Raw genomic sequence first — 16,204 nt, forward strand, 5'->3', positions numbered from 1 at the left:
CAGACTGATAATAATAGAAACGGTATACAAGAAATCTCCTTTCTGTGACTCCAAAAAGTGTTTGAACACTTAAGTCACGTTTATAAATATCTTAATGTTATTGCATTTGATAACAAAATTTCAAACCCGACGGCATCTAGACAGAAAGAAAGCATACACACATTTTTTAAGCAAAACATTTGACAAAAAGAAAGTTTGTTAGGTTTTAAATGATAAACCATAGATATACTGTTCAAAATTAAGACAAAAAGTGTTTGGATACTTTCTTGTTGTCAAATTTTAGTGTGAACATGTTCATAGTTAATGTGCAAAACTACTCATGTGGTTACTCTATTAAGATACCTATGTGAACTTGAGTTTGATCTGTGAAGACTTTGTTTGACCTTGTTACTGTATATATGTATAATGTTACCCAATTCATACATTTGTTTGGGTTGCTTAAGTGTCCAAGTATTTTTGGCACCACTAGCCTGCCTGTTATCATTTCACTTTTAGTTTATAATGAAGTATGAGGAAAAATGCACTGATCACCTATCACACAAACATTTACAAATGCGTAGTATGTGTACACAGATGTTTTGACAAATAAATAATGACACATTGTTCAGAACTGATAAGTAAGCATTCATTTAGCTATATGAAGTATGCAATAATTGTTCTGCATTATAAAGTACCATATTACAGCATATCTTTATTATTTTTATTTCTATTTTATTATGATGATTTTTAGGTAGGGATAGATTGTACCTTTTTCAAATATTGAAATGGGACATATTGCAAGTCAAAGACTGTAATCAAAATCACTTTCCTCACTATAAATGGAGGTTAAACACTTCACTCTCAATCCATTCATGTTTATCAGTTCAAGCACTAGTGTTAAGCACTACATTGTACAGGTCATAAAGGAAATGGGCTAGACTTGGCTTCAGTAATGACTGGAGTTGTGTAGGCCATCTGTTCTGAATTCCTCTGGGTTCCTGTTTGACTGTAAGGTGAATTAGGGTATTGAAGAAAATTGTGATGTAATAAAGCCATGAGTGACGGCCTGATTGACTGTAATCATTCCCAGGTTGATTCGTCCATCTCCTGTTGTCGTCGCCTCATGATCTCCTGTAGCTCTGAGTCTCCAAGACTCCTCTGTGAAAAAGAGAGACTTGAGGAGGAAGGCTATGACTTTCAAACCACAGAGTTGGGACCAAGTCATTGTTTTACAAGTCACAAGTAAGTCTCAAGTCTTTGCATACAAGTCACAAGTCAAGTCCAAGTGAAGTCACAAATCCTCAAATTTAAGCTTCAAGTCTTAAACAAGTTATTAGTGCTCTTTGCCCAGATTATTGTCTGAGTATGAATTACTGTTAATATGTTCAGCAATTCCCAAGTTCAATTTCATGCAAGATATACTATAATAAGGAAAAGTATGCAAGATATATATATATATATATATATATATATATATATATATATATATATATATATATATATACTGTATACTGTATATGTTCACTAAGGGCACTGATCTGTCTCAGTTCAGTTTGTCAGCCTAGGGATGTGCTTGAAAGATACAAGTGTGTCTTAAAGGAATATTCCGTGTTCAATACAAGTTAAGTTAAGCTCAATCGACAGTGTTTGTGGCATAATGTTGTATTTAATGTAAATAAATAATGTAAATAATGTAATTTCAACTCCCTCCATTTCTTTAAAAAGCAAAAATTGAGGTTACTGTGAGAAAGTTACATTAGAAGTGAATGTGGCCAATTTTTGAAGGGTTTAAAAGGCAGAAATGTGGTGCTTATAGTTTTATAAAAGCACTTGTATAAATTCTTCTGTTAAAACTCATGTATTATTTCACATGACATCACATCATCATGGCAATGAAGTTGTAAAATCGGCTATAACTTTACACAGAAATGTTTAGTGAGTGATTTTTATCACACTAAAATCATGCTAACACACATATTGTTTATGTCTTGTGGCTATACTTAAAAAAAAAAAAAAAATGTAACTTTCAAAAATTGGCCCACATTCACATCCATTGTAACACAGATGTTTGCTTTTTTTTAAAGAGAAGGATGGACGAGTCAAAATTACTTTTGGTGGTAATCAATATTATGCCACAAATATGATTGGGCTTAACTTGTACTGAACTTGGAATACTCCTTTAAGAAGCACAAAAATGGCACTGTCACTTAAACAAGCCACGGGCATATCACAGACTTGTGCAGGTGCCCCTGTTTATTAATGAGAGAGAAGTCTTTCTTTTTTTTTAAGGAGCATCCATTCAAATTGTGATTAAAATTAATATTTCTTTTTGCTTTTTATCTAACTGTAAAGAACAGGAAGGATATTAAAAGACACATTATTCAATGAAAGCGAAGTGCAGGATCTCATCTTTGATGGACACGAAATGTTCTGTTTTAATCTCAAGCTCTTTTCAACAGAAAACATTTATTTTACATTTCTAAAAGCTATCTTTAAGCACTTCAAGGACCTTGTGTGAACCCTGTAAACAGTGTACAAAAAAGCACAGTAAGGGTAAAATCATGCAATAAAAAGATTTGGAATTTTGAAATATCAAGTTTTGCGGCGATATGGTTTGTCATTTTGTTTGGGGGGGAGGGGTCTATCAAATATATATCGCTAGCAATCTAACCCAGATAACACAGTAAGTTAAATTCTACTGAACCATAGCTGACATGTAAACATAACAATCCCAACATACCTCTGTCTGTGGGTTTTCAGATACCTTACAAAATTGGACGTTGTTGATGATGGTATGATGATGATATTTGGTTTAAGAAGGTATCAAGCAGGGGGTGAATTTGGATTTTGGAGGTGGGGGAACAAACACCCCCCAAATATGGATTTATTAATAGGCCTGTTTGGTATGTAATTCATGGAAGTTTTTTCTTTCTTATGAATCGATTTGACTGGGATTCTGTTTTAATGATTTGTCTATCATTATTTATGTGTGTTATTATTCAACTTAATTGTGAAAATAGATAATTACATGGAAAATTTGGTTTAGTAAATGACAAAAATAAAAATAAGGATGGGATATCACATGCATTTTATACAGTTTATAAAAATCAGATGACAGCTGGGACAAGTTACCTTCTTGCCCTAGGTTGGGAGTCATCATATAAAACCTGCTTAACTTATATATCTAATGTTACAATTTAAAAGTAAATGCACATACACCAAAAACACCTTCTGCACGAATACTTTTTACACAAATTGTTATTCTGATAATATAATTTAGAAGTGTTTAGAAGTGAATCCCACTGTATATTTGATAGATGAAAAACAATAATAAAAATGAAATGAAACCTTTTACAGTGTGTTGGTCGAGTGGCCTTTTGTTCTCAAGTTGATTCCTGATTCAAAACCCCTTCATGTATACAGCTTTTTAACAAAACTGAGTAAATCATTAATGAATATCAGTGGATCTAAGAAACGGGTGAGCAGTTGATTCCATATTACGCAATTTCTATGAATCAGAGATTGGACCACGGTGCAGTACAGAAGCATAACGCGCGTCTATGTGGGGGCACACAGTCTCATGCTGCTCTCGTACATGCTGCCTCTACAAATATTTTTTAACAAGTACACTCGCTAAATGGAGATGGAATGTCTCAAGGGAATCAAACAAAAAACGCATCGGAAAGTACAATAAATGGGATGGTTTGACAAACAAGCATTTATTTTCTTTTTGGAATATGCCGGAATGCCATTTACCAGCCCAATTTAACACCTGGTATCAAGTCTTTCCAAGTCAGAGGGCTCAAGTCCTAGTCAAGTCGCAAGTCATTGTTGTCAAACTTCTAAGTCGAGTCGCAAGTCGAGAAACAAGTCATAAAATTTCTGACTCAAGTCCAAGTCATGCAACTCCATGCGAGTCCACAACCCTGTCAAACCAACATTGGAATTGTATTTGAATGATTAATCTTGCATTTACATTTAGTCCCACTTGGATTTTGTGATATTTTTTAAACTGTGTCATGATATGGATGATATTGTTCTATGTGACTGACCTCAATTTGGGCTTTCTGCACACTGATCTGACTGAAGACACGGGAGCCCTCGTCCCCGCACACGGCTTTTAGCTCATCCTTACTGAGAGAAAAGAGCTGAGCCCCATTCAGAATACCCAGACACTCCACCACCCTGGCACATGAAAAGAACATTGCATAATATTCTCATAAAAAAAAAAATATATATATATATATATATATATATATATATATATATATATATATATATTATTTTTTTTTTTTTTACTTTGTCAAAGAGGGTTAAAGTGACTTACGGTATCATTAAAATCTATTATTATAGTGAGTTTTAAAGGAATATTCCGGGTTCAATACAAGTAAAATCACCAGCATCTGTGGCATAATGTTGATTACCACAAAAGTTAATTTAAACCTGTCCCTTCAAAAATTAATCTTTGTTCAATTGAGGCTATTAATAATGTAAGAGAATGCCAATCCTAAATGTTTCAAAAGTATTGTTTATATGATTTTAAAGATAAAATCACTTACTAACCTTTACTGTATAAAGTTATTTCCAATTTTACAATGATGACTTTCCACTATAAACACGACCGTAAACACGACTATATAAACAACTTTACAGCACAAATAATACACAATTTTTAACAGAAGAATTCATTTTAGTGCTTTAATAAAATTGTAAGCTTCACATTTCTACATTAGCCCCATTCACTTCTATTGTAAGTGCCTCAAGGTAACTTTTCACTTTTTCTTTTTTTAACCCTTCTGTTGTCTTAAACTGCACCCTCCTTTTGTATTTTGGGTCATTTTTGACCCATACTGAAAACCATTTAAAATGCATAAATTGTTGATTTGTGTACAATGACACTAAAGACCCTCCTTAATGTTTTATTGTGGTCCCAAAGTGTATAATGATAGGGAAAAAATTAAATACAGTATATTGAATATTATTGGAACAATATAATTTGTTAAGATAAGAAAAAAAAACTTGGCAAACATTGACTAAGGATGTCTCAAGTTAAGTTTATTTCAATCACTTATTTTTTCGCACAAATTATTTTCAATAGGTCTTTTACCAATGGGGGGCCCCATTGTACCCTATCATATGAAATCATGTTAGTTAACATATTTAACATATTACCTATTCAAAACTGTAAAAAAATAAAATAAATATCTCACTATATGTGTGATGACGTGCATGTGTGCACAAACTCTGTTTGAGAGGAGTAAAGGAAGCAGGAAGCTATATAACAGTATGGAGATAGTGGCTAAATTTAAGAAACTTTTAAATAATTTAGGTCAAATTTAATTCATAGATGTACAAGAACTATTTATAGCTGAATCATATCCAGAAAGTCTGAAGGTGAAAGGTCACAACTGTTTCTGCACGTATGTGTCAAAATTGACCCATTAAGACAATAGAAGGAACAATTTGTTCTCTTAAAAAGTTAGATATAAAAGATAAATGTTCGTCTTTATTTTGTTTGTGTTGATGGTCTAGACAAAGTCACAATGTTTGGTTCCAGTACCAAAAACGAGGCTGTATTTATAATGTATTTACTTAACTGGGTCAAAAATGACCCTAAGAGAATAGGAGGGTTGAGCTAAAGAGAGACTAATTATTTTTTGTGGTAGTCACACATTCTGTTGATTGAGCTTAACTTGTAGTGAACCATTAATATTGGATTGATTGCTGTTTCAGCCTTTGTAGGATTATTTATAGAGTTTAACCATTGAAAATATATATTTTCCTACATCCCTAGTAGTTATACACACACACACATATATATACTGTATACATTTCCAAGATTAAGAAAATGCTGTTCAGTGAAGTGGAAGTGAACAGTGAATGAAACTAACAATCCTTTTTAAGGGAGGATTGGGTAGCTCAGCGATTATTGACGCTGACTACCACCCCTGGAGTCGTGAGTTCGTATCCAGGGTGTGCTGAGTGACTCCAGCCAGGTCTCCTCAGCAACCAAATTTGCCCGGTTGCTAGGGAGGGTAGAGTCATATGGGGAAACCTCCTCATGGTTTCTATTAGTGGTTCTCGCTCTCAATGGGGTGCATGATAAGTTGTGCGTGGATCGCGGAGAGTAGCATGAGCCTCCACATGCGAAGTCTCCAATGACAAGCCACGTGATAAGATCCGCGGACTGATGATCTCAGAATTGGAGGCAACTGAGACTTGTCCTCCGACACCCGGATTGAGGTGAGTAACTGCGCCACCATGAGGATCTACTAAGTAGTGGGAATTGGGCATTCCAGTGAACTGTCCCCTTAAATGTTTTGATTGAAAAGTATGCTGGGACTATCTTTCTTTAAAAATAACTGTCATTTGACATTATATATTTTTTTATGCAATGGAAACACATTCATAGTGTTGTTTAAGTCTCCAAATCATTTTTGGTGTCACTGTATTATTTGAAATATCATGTTACATGCTACAGTTAACATGTCACTCACGGTCTAGAGAATCCCTTTGAATTGAGCCAAGCCTGGACCTCAAAGGGCTGAGATTGAAGCATGATGGGCACTGTGCTGGATGATCGCTCCACCCGAAAGTTACGAGCTGGAGGCTGGGCCTTACTGTCGGTTATCCTCTTCAACAGCTCATCATTCACCTCTTTCTGCTGGCTGCGGTCTAATGAGATAGACAGAAGAAGAAAGAGATCGAAAGACAGAGACATAGCATATAAGATTGCCCAAGACAGAAGCAATGAGCTCTTGTGGGCATCTGCAAACCATGTACATAAGAGCACTCTCACACCTAATTCATTTCCCACTTCCCTGCTATTTCCCATCTTTTAACTCACAGCGAATACACAGAGCAGATAAGAAGTACGTACTGTCTTTGTCTTGCGAGGATTTATTCATATCCAAAACATCGCCATGATTTACAGGGGTAGTGGAGGTACCTTTATAAGGATTTACAGCCTACAGAGAAAGAACAAAAAGCCATGGAAAGACAGTGATACAGAAAAACTAAGATAGAGTTTATGCCTTCCACGTAGAGTTGGAATCTATTTGTAGAGTGCAAATAATGAAACCGACTGGTGGGTGAGCAGTGTGACAAGTGAGGTGGTTTGTTGGACCGTAAACTAACCTGACTGTTGAAGAGAGCTGCACGGTTGTACTGCTGCTCTCCCGGTTTGACCTCTTGTAGCACATTACAGGGCACGTGGCCCGACTGACCACTGCGGCTCCTGAGGAGCCACCACTGTTTGTTTTTTTCCAAGACCTAGACCGCAAACACATGGACTTTTTGAGGTTCATGTGTAGCATTAAATAATAGTTCACTCAAAAAGGAAAATTCTACTATTTACTCACCTACATGCTACTGTAGATGAACAAATTCTGAAGGCTGTGCTGGTTGCTCTTTTCCATGCAATTACAATGAATTGAGAAGCATTCAAGCTTAAAAAAACATGCAAAGGCACCATGAAATTATCATAAAAATTATCCAAATTTCTCATGTCCTAGATTACAAGTAGTCTGATGCCATGCAATAGCTTTATTGCTGTTACCTGTTTTTTTAAAACAGATAGATATTGAAGTCTTAAATCACGTGTTTGGGAGTAGTTAACTAAAAATAGCGACGCTACTAACAACATTTTTCAGTAGCATGACAGTAATTAAGCTATTTTCACAATAGTGTAGCTTTTCCATTAATAAGCTATACAATTAAGGATTATCACCACAAAACACAGCATTTGTCACATCATATTGCAAACACAGCAATGGAGTCGAGAGATGATCAAACACGCTCACCTTAACCATCCTCTCTCTGTCTCTCTCATATTTAGCACTGGAAAAACCAAACTTTTTAATGAATCGGTTCTTTCTGGCAGTTTGAGTAAATTAACTGGTTAAAATAAACCCTTTTCTCATAGTTGGCATTGGAAATTCATCTTAGGGTGTTGGTTCTTTCGAACAATTCATGAAAATGAACTAGATAACATAAAGGATTTACTGATTCCCTTGAGCCCTGCGCAGCCTTAAAGGGATAGTTTATCCAAAAATGAAAATTCTCTCATTATTTACTCACCCCCATATCATCCCACATGTGCATGACTTACTTTCTTCTGCTGAAAATAAACAAAGGTTTTTAGAAGAATATTTCAGCTATGGTGGTCCATATAATGCAAGTGAATAGTGGCTAGAACTTTGAAGCTCAAAAAGCACATAAAGGCAGCATAAAAGTAATCCATAATCCATGTCTTCAGATGAGATGTAAGTGTGGGTGAGAAACAGATCAATATTTAAGTGCTTTTTTTACTATTAATTCTCCACCTTGCCCAGTAGGTGGCGATATGCACGAATAATGTGAATTGCCAAAAAGAAAAATGCGAAAGTGTAGCTTGATAGTAAAAAATGGCTTAAATATTGATCTGTTCCCCATCTGTTGCTCACTTCGACGTTGCGTCGAGTGAAGCAGGTCTGGATTCACTCAGACAGCACCGCTATGATAGCATACATAAATCGCCAAGGAGGCCTATGCTCTCATTATATGTCACAACTCCTTTGGAGAGGCAGACCCAGCCATATCATTACTGTGTTTGGTGCGTGCTTTGCATACCTATGTGGTCCGCACGCAGCGCTTTAGATGTTCTAATCAGCTCTTTGTCTGCTCTACTGAGGTGATCACATGCCCTCTTTTTCCCCAGGAGAGTCCACTAGATTCACTCTCCCTGGATGTTCTTCCTCCCTAGCCCTCTGGTCTGCAAATTCAGTGGAGAAATTCACCCGATCAGACCCACTACAGGTACTAAAATGACTCTGTACTGGAATAGGTGCTCCACAGTATGGGCCCTTGGGGATTAATCCCCCTGTGTGTATATTCCGCGGTACGGTCCCCCTACGAGCGGACCAGCATCTGCCTTGGGCAGGCCCTGCTGCCCCCCAGTCACCGTGTTTGTAGCAACTCCTCCCTCTCAGCAGGTAGGATCTACCACCGTGCCATTTCCATATGTGGCCTGAAAACCCATGTGACGTATTTCGCCACTCTTTACCTCCCCGCAGCCTTGGCATGTGGTTGTCTCCGCAGGGTCTTTTCCTCCTGAAAGAATAGGAGTTTGAAAAGAATGCCTTCCCCGATGTGTGTGATAGCATTAAGATGGCCCTTGCCGCTTTAACTCTATGCGAGAAACATAGAGAGAGAAAAGGCATGGCTGGTGCGGCCTGCTCCCATGCTTTGCACGTCGCTTTGTTCCCCCCTTTGGGGTGCCTGGAACCTAAAGGGTTTATGACGGTTTTATGTGGCATTGGGGAAGGGCACGTGCAGTCTGATGCAGCCTGTCGCTTTGGCACGCAACTGCTTGCCCGCACCTGCATCAGCAGCGCAAGTACACGGTTCAGCACATGGCATGATTGAATAAGGACCCCTAGTACTGCTTCACTCGACACAATGTCGAAGTGAGCGACAGACGGGGAACGTCTACGTTACTGTTGTAACCTCCATTCCCTGATGGAGGGAATGAGACCTGGTGTCCCCCTGGCCAGGACGCTGAACCGAGACACTGCAATGGACGAACCTTATTCTCGGCTCCTCAGTGCAAAACCTGAATGAACAGAGTCATGATTCCCTCCCTTTATACCCGTATGTCCAGGGGAGGGACATCCAAATTCTGTCTGAATTTGGCCTTTTCATTGGCCTTTTCTCAAGTTCAGAGGTAACCGAGGCCTTCAAGAAAGTCCTCTAGTGTCACTTCACTCGACACAACGTCTTGTTCCCTCCAACAGGGAATGGAGGTTACAACAGCAACCTAGACGTTTCTCACCCACACCTAAAATACATCAGAAGACATAGATTTTGTTGTTTGTGTTCAGCAGAAGAAAAAAAGTCATACGCATCTGGGATAGTATTAGGGTGAGTAAATTAGGAGAGAATTTATATTTTTGTGTGAACTATCACTTTAAAAGGACTTTGCCTTCTTTTTTCATCAAACTGTTTAGTCTGTTGCTGCTGTTTTCACTACATTTAAATTCAGTTAAATAAAACAGAGTGTTTTCTAGTATATTAGTTTATATTCAATTTGATTGATCTTGTTTTAGAAAAAACACTGCATAAGATATTTAGGTTTTTCAGAGAATGTATTTTTAATATGTGTATTTTGTCTTTTTATAGTTTTTATAGTCAAAACAAGTGATAAAATCTACCAGTGCTGAAGAAGTAATCCAAAGTATTTAGAATACGTTACTGACCTTGAGTAAAGCAATACATTACAAATAAAAATTTACAGCATGTATTCTGTAATCTGTAGTGGAATACATTTAAAAAGTAACTCTCCCAAGCCTGTTTATATTAAGTATAATATTTATATATTGTCCAACATTTACTCTACTAACCAGGATTGTTTTGGTGGAAACCATGGTTTTAATATAATAGATCAATCAATTAATTGAAAATATTTTCACGATTCGGACATTACTATATAAATTACATAGATACTTGAACTCTCATGAATGTGCTAATGAGAGCTTGAGTGGATGTCAAGAGTTTCAGTGAATAATTACTTAAATTGTGTGTATTTTTCACACAAAGTTATCGTATGGCCAAAATATAGTGCAAAAATCATATGAGCCACTTTTATAATACTTTTATAGTTCTTTCACATCCTTTTTGAAGTTGAAAGCTTCAGTTACCATTTATTGTATTTGCATGGAAAAAAGTGACCAACACAGTCTTAACATTTCTCCACAAGTTATGTAGGTTTGGAACAAAAATAAGGGTGAATAAATTATGAAAGTATGTTCATTTTTGGGAGATCTATTCCATTAAATCTTTGCATGAGTGTGGAACAACTTTGACAGAATTTACATTTCTTCCTGTGAATCCTGACAAATCTGTTCTTGTAATTTTTCCTCTTTTATTCAGCATGTTGTCTAATTTTAACTAAAAGATGTTATAGTGTAGCAGTTCAATCACACTGTTCCAATTATGCATCGTACCATTGGGATACTGGTATTAAATCCCAGTGATACCAGGCTCAGGCTGGGCATGTCTAGAAACACGATTATCTGTGTTTCTAGATGGATTAGCCAATCGGGGATAATTCATCTTGATCACTTCAGTATTTCTCATGTAAATAGTGTGCCTGGGGGCTAGAGGCTCTTCTGAGGGAAACGGCAGACGTCTCAAAGTGACATGTTGAAAGAATGGCTTCCTACATGGTAGACTTCCTGTAGTTTAACTGGAAGAGCTTGGCACTAGCAGTCCAAGGCTATGGGCTTGATTCCCAGGGAATGCATATACTGATTAAAGGGTTAGTCTACCCAAAAATGAAAATCATCCCATAATTGACTCACCCTCAAGCTATCCTAGGTGTATATGACTTTCTTCTTTCAGCCAAACACAATCATAGTTATAGTAAAAAAATATCCCGGCTCTTCTCAGCTTTATAATGGGAGTGGATGGTACCTTAGATTTTGAAGTCCAAAAAAGCGCATCAATCCATCAAATTATTAATCCATACAGCTCCAGGGGGTTAATAAAGAACTTCTGAAGCAATTCGATGCATTTTTGTAAGAAAAATATCCATATTTATAACTTTCTAAACTGTAATCACAGGCTTCCGGTAAGGGCCATCCATGCGTTCACAAGAGAGTTGTGTTCCGGCATATGACGTAGGCGTAGTGTAAGCTCCGGTGAGAAGTGATGGGCATTCCGGCTCGGCTCAGCTCACCAAATCATCATTCGGCTCGGCTTACCAAAAAGAGACAACTCTTTTGGCTCCCAAACAGCTCTATTTTTTCCAAGTCCGTTTTTCCAGTTTGCAATAATTTGACTATGATTGGAGTTAAAACAATTCTAATTAAATGATTAGGGTGCACAGTTCACATATGCCAGTGTAGGTTGTGTGTAGAACTGTTTTGGCAAATTCTACACTGTGCTCTAACATTGTCTACATTATTAAAATGCATCCAAATGCTACTGTGCTTCCGACTCATTTTCCACATTCCAGCTGTTGTTTTCACAGCTGTCCTTCCTTTCTCTCCTCGGTTGTTCTCTCCCCTCGGCTGCTAAGTGTGTGACTGTGTCTGTAAGTGAGTGGGCTCCGCCCTCCCTCACGCCTCTTTGGTTAATTGGATATACTTGGATTACTTTTTTGATGGATTGATGCTCTTTTTTGGGCTTTAAAATCTAAGATACCATTCACTCTCATTATATTGCATGGAAGAGCCATGGTATTTTTTAATTAGATTAGATTAGATTCAACTTTATTGTCACTGTGCAAAATAGTACAGAGCCAATATAATATAAATATTACTCTGATTGTGTTTGGCTGAAAGAAGAACGTCATATACCCATAGGATGGCTTGAGGGTGAGTAAATGAGTGAGTAAGTGAGTAAACAATGAATGATGACAACATTTTCATTGTTGGGTGAACTATCCCTTTAAAAATCCAAATACATTTTGGGGGTATTGAATGTTATTTTCAGTGTAGTTTTCCTCAAAAACAAAATTTTGACCATCAGGACATTTCTTTACCATTTATGTTCAAACATTAGTCTACAGAGTCTTCATGACCTTGAGCTCTGCGTCAGAATGGTAGTCATGTTCTCTTGCCTGTTACCTCCCACACTGTGTATCTCAGACATGCTCTGCCCAACACCCCATCTTCCTACTCCACCTCCTCCCAAAGGGTCATCCGTACCTCTAGCACCTCACCCTGCTGCACGGAGAGTTCATTGGCATTGCGTGCCACAAAGTGATAACGGATCCTGACATGTTTGAGGTCGCTGTTAGACCTGTGGGGTAGAAATAGCAACATGTCACAATACTTTGAAGGTCATTCAAATATTTGTGCCAAGTAATGAAAAAGTGTTTCTGTATGCTCGAGCACACAGACACAACAGCTACAGCTGACTGCTGGTCAGGGTTACCACACATTTGATCAAAGAATTTCTGTGACTTTTACAGTTTGTTGTGATTAAAAATGATTTAATACTGATTGCACTTACAAAGAACAATTTCTAAGTGATGAAATATCCTAGAGCTGAGTATAGCTAGAAAATATTATATTTACTATAGAAATTGCCAAAACCTTTTGATTCATTTTCAATTAAATTTATTCTTGCATTTTCTAAATTTTTACCATGACTGTGTGATCCCAGGCTGCTACATAGTCAGCACTTGACAGTATTTTTGGAAGTTTGCCTTGAGGTAAGTTAAGTTAAAGGAATAGACCACCCAGAAATGAAAATTCTCTCATAATTGACTCACCCTCATGCTATCCCAGATGTGTATGACATTTTTTATTGTGTTGAACACAAACAGATTTTTAGAAGAATATTTCAGCTCTTTAGGTCCATACAATGCAAGTCTTTAAAACTATTTTATTCTAACAATCTCCACTTTCACATTCTTCTTTATTTTTGGTGATTCACATAATTCATGCATGTTGACACCTACTGGGCAGGGAGGAGGATTTATAGTGAAAAAGGACTTAAATAGTGATCTGTTTTTCACCCATACCTATGATATCATTTTAGAAGATATGGATTTAACCACTGGGGACATATGGATTACTTTTATGGTGCTTTAGTGTGCTTTTGGAGCTTCAATATTTTGGTCACCATTCAATTGCATTGGGAAGACCTACAGAGCTGAAATGTTTTGTGTTCAGCTGAAGAAAGAAAGTAATTCGTATCTGAGATGGCATGAGGGTGAGTAAATGATGAGAGAATGTTAATTAGTGAACTATCGCTTTAAGTTATGTTAAAATTGTATCTTCAACTCCTGAACTGCTATTTTGAAATTTTAGCTGTTTTATGTACTTTAAAGAATCCAGCTGACTAAACAACATGTCTAGCAGTCAGTCCATGAATAAACAATTCATTATAACCCAATAAGCCAGCATAACAACCAATTAAAAACAAAAAACGGTAGAAATTCTATTTGTTTTATTTTTTTTTTTATTGTGTGTGTGTTATTAAACCATACTTTTAATGAAAAATAAAAATAATAACAAAACTTTATATATAACTATTCAAAGTTGATATTATTGGGCCTAAAATTAACTTCAGAAACATTATACAGTAAAGTTACATTTACTGATGGACATCGATATGGAAATGTAAGGATGTCCAGGGTGATATGTGAATGGTGATTTGGACAGTGTTATGTACTGTTCATTGACATGTAAACCTACACTATGATTTAAAAGCTTGGACACACTTGACTAAATTTGTTTCTGTCTTAAAAACTTTTAATCTAAGGTGTATGCTTAAATGCTTAAAAGTAGTTTTGGAGACAAATGTAAATTTTGCCTACAATTTCTTTACACTACTTGATTTAAATTCATGAGCAGGAACATATAGTGATGGAAAAGCAGCCAACATGTGCCAGGCATACATGGAAACTCCTTCAAAAGTATATTCAAATCAGTGGTGGCTACTCTAAAGGAGCTAAAATATAAGATGATTTTATGTGGTTTTAAAATTTTTGGTCACTACACAATTCCCATACTTCTATTTATGTTTTTTTTTTTTTCACTTAAGTTCACTGCTATTCCAAAATGTGGAAAATGGAAATTATACAGAATAAGTGGGTGTGTCCAAACTTTTAACGTCTTGTAGTGCACTTCATGATAAACAAAAACAAGCTATTAAACTCTCAAGAACTCTACATGAGGAACACAAGCATGCAGAAATGGTCTATTATAACAAACAACTTACGACTCGAGCATCCTTAATCAGAAGAGCCTGCGGTTGGTTTGCTGCAAGCGCCGTGAGCCACTGCACCCTGCGCCTAGGTGGAAAGTAACTCGCTGTGCTGCAGCCTGCACATGCAGTGTAGCTCATGCATATTTCAGTGGGCCTAGCACATAGCATGGAGAACTTTAAACTGAACGTACTGGTCCCCATGCATCATTAATGTGCTCCCTCCTCCCGTCCAGTGGTGGAGCGGTGAGAATAACCGCAGTGGCCCAGTGTCCAGCCTGTGCCAAGACCTTCTTTCTTGAAGCCAATAAATAAATTAACAGCCTGAACGATGGAAACTGGCACTCCACTAAACAACAGGCAGATTTGTTTTCACCTGCAATTTACATGCTCCAGATAACCTACCATATATTTTAACAGTCTCATAATTGTAGCCATTCAGCACCTGTCACTGTTGAAAAAATTGTCACTGTGAAAATGTCACCATTAATATGGCAATAAAATCTAAATAAAAAAAAAATCAGCACTCATTTAGAGCAACAAATATTTCACTAATTTGGAGCATCAGATATTTGCTTAAAGGGATAGTTCACACAGAAATTAGAATTTCATAATTTACTCACCCTCAATTTGTTTTGTGGAACACAGAGTGATTGTATGGCAAAAAGAAAGTACTGTAAATAATGACTAAGGATAACATTCATTCTAACATCTCCTTTTGTGTTTCACAAAAGAAGAAGTAAAACTCAGATAAAACAACATGATGGTGAGTAAATGATAACAGATACATTTTTTGAGTGTTAAGTCCCTTTAAAACTTTTGAATGTTTAATGCGTGTCCCTTTTGGCGCAATGTTTAGATTCTGTAGCTTTAAACAAGAATCAGAACAGACTCCATCACAGCCTAAAGAGACAGTAACCTTTCTCAATCCTTATTGTCGACCCAGTCTCTGACCTGTGGAAGTATAATAACAATGGAAGAGGTTATCAGGCCTAAAGCTTATTGTGGGAGGACCTAGTTTTCACCTACAGTTAAATTAAAAAAACATGATGACACCATGCTTCTAGAACATGAACGTTTATTCTGCAGGCTCAGTGTAATCTTATGCCTCAAGCATCTACTCCCACAATGCTATCTTGCTGTAAAACATTGCCTGTATGCCAAACATATGAATCCAATTTCACATTTAAATTTAAATTTTTTTATTTGTCTTGCTGCTGTTTGTGAGTTTGGTTTATAGCATGTTGCAGTAATTTTCTAAAAGGTTTATTTAAGATAAAAGAGTGTTCCCCTTCTGTCACTCACTCGACGTTGTGTCGAATGAAGTGACACAAGGGGTCTTCCTTGGACGCCGAATCGTACCTCTGAACCAGAGAAAAGGCCAATTTCAAGTTGACAGACAGAATTTGCATGCCCCACCCTGGACATATGGGTATAAGCGGGAAGTGGGGCAGCGAATGCCAGTCAGAATTTTTCTTCGGAGCCAAATGGTTGTGCAGCAAGCAGCTGAGTTTCACTCCTATTCCAC

The 16,204-nt window shown here is 36.9% G+C and overlaps 2 protein-coding genes across 2 annotated transcripts in view; one reads left to right on the forward strand and one right to left on the reverse strand.

The window, feature by feature from the left end:
- Positions 1 to 16,204, forward strand: part of LOC127661998 (alpha-1,3-mannosyl-glycoprotein 4-beta-N-acetylglucosaminyltransferase C-like) — a 117,851-nt gene that overhangs the window by 58,790 nt on the left and 42,857 nt on the right. Inside the window, exon 2 of the mRNA XM_052153009.1 lies at positions 1,070 to 1,221. Within this exon, the coding sequence (XP_052008969.1) occupies positions 1,170 to 1,221 (52 nt within the window). The 5' untranslated portion in view covers positions 1,070 to 1,169. The remainder of the gene's footprint in view (positions 1 to 1,069; positions 1,222 to 16,204) is intronic.
- On the reverse strand, positions 898 to 14,707 carry eps8b (epidermal growth factor receptor pathway substrate 8b). Its single transcript, XM_052153010.1, has 7 exons — positions 14,692 to 14,707; positions 12,669 to 12,762; positions 7,117 to 7,251; positions 6,860 to 6,947; positions 6,477 to 6,654; positions 4,032 to 4,164; positions 898 to 1,137 (listed from the first exon to the last, which is right to left on the reverse strand). Exons 1-7 carry the CDS (start codon positions 14,700 to 14,702, stop codon positions 1,060 to 1,062), a joined length of 717 nt encoding a protein of 238 aa, XP_052008970.1. The 5' UTR covers positions 14,703 to 14,707; the 3' UTR covers positions 898 to 1,059.

The sequence above is a fragment of the Xyrauchen texanus genome, chromosome 21, assembly GCF_025860055.1.
Source record: "Xyrauchen texanus isolate HMW12.3.18 chromosome 21, RBS_HiC_50CHRs, whole genome shotgun sequence".
NCBI lineage: Eukaryota > Metazoa > Chordata > Actinopteri > Cypriniformes > Catostomidae > Xyrauchen > Xyrauchen texanus.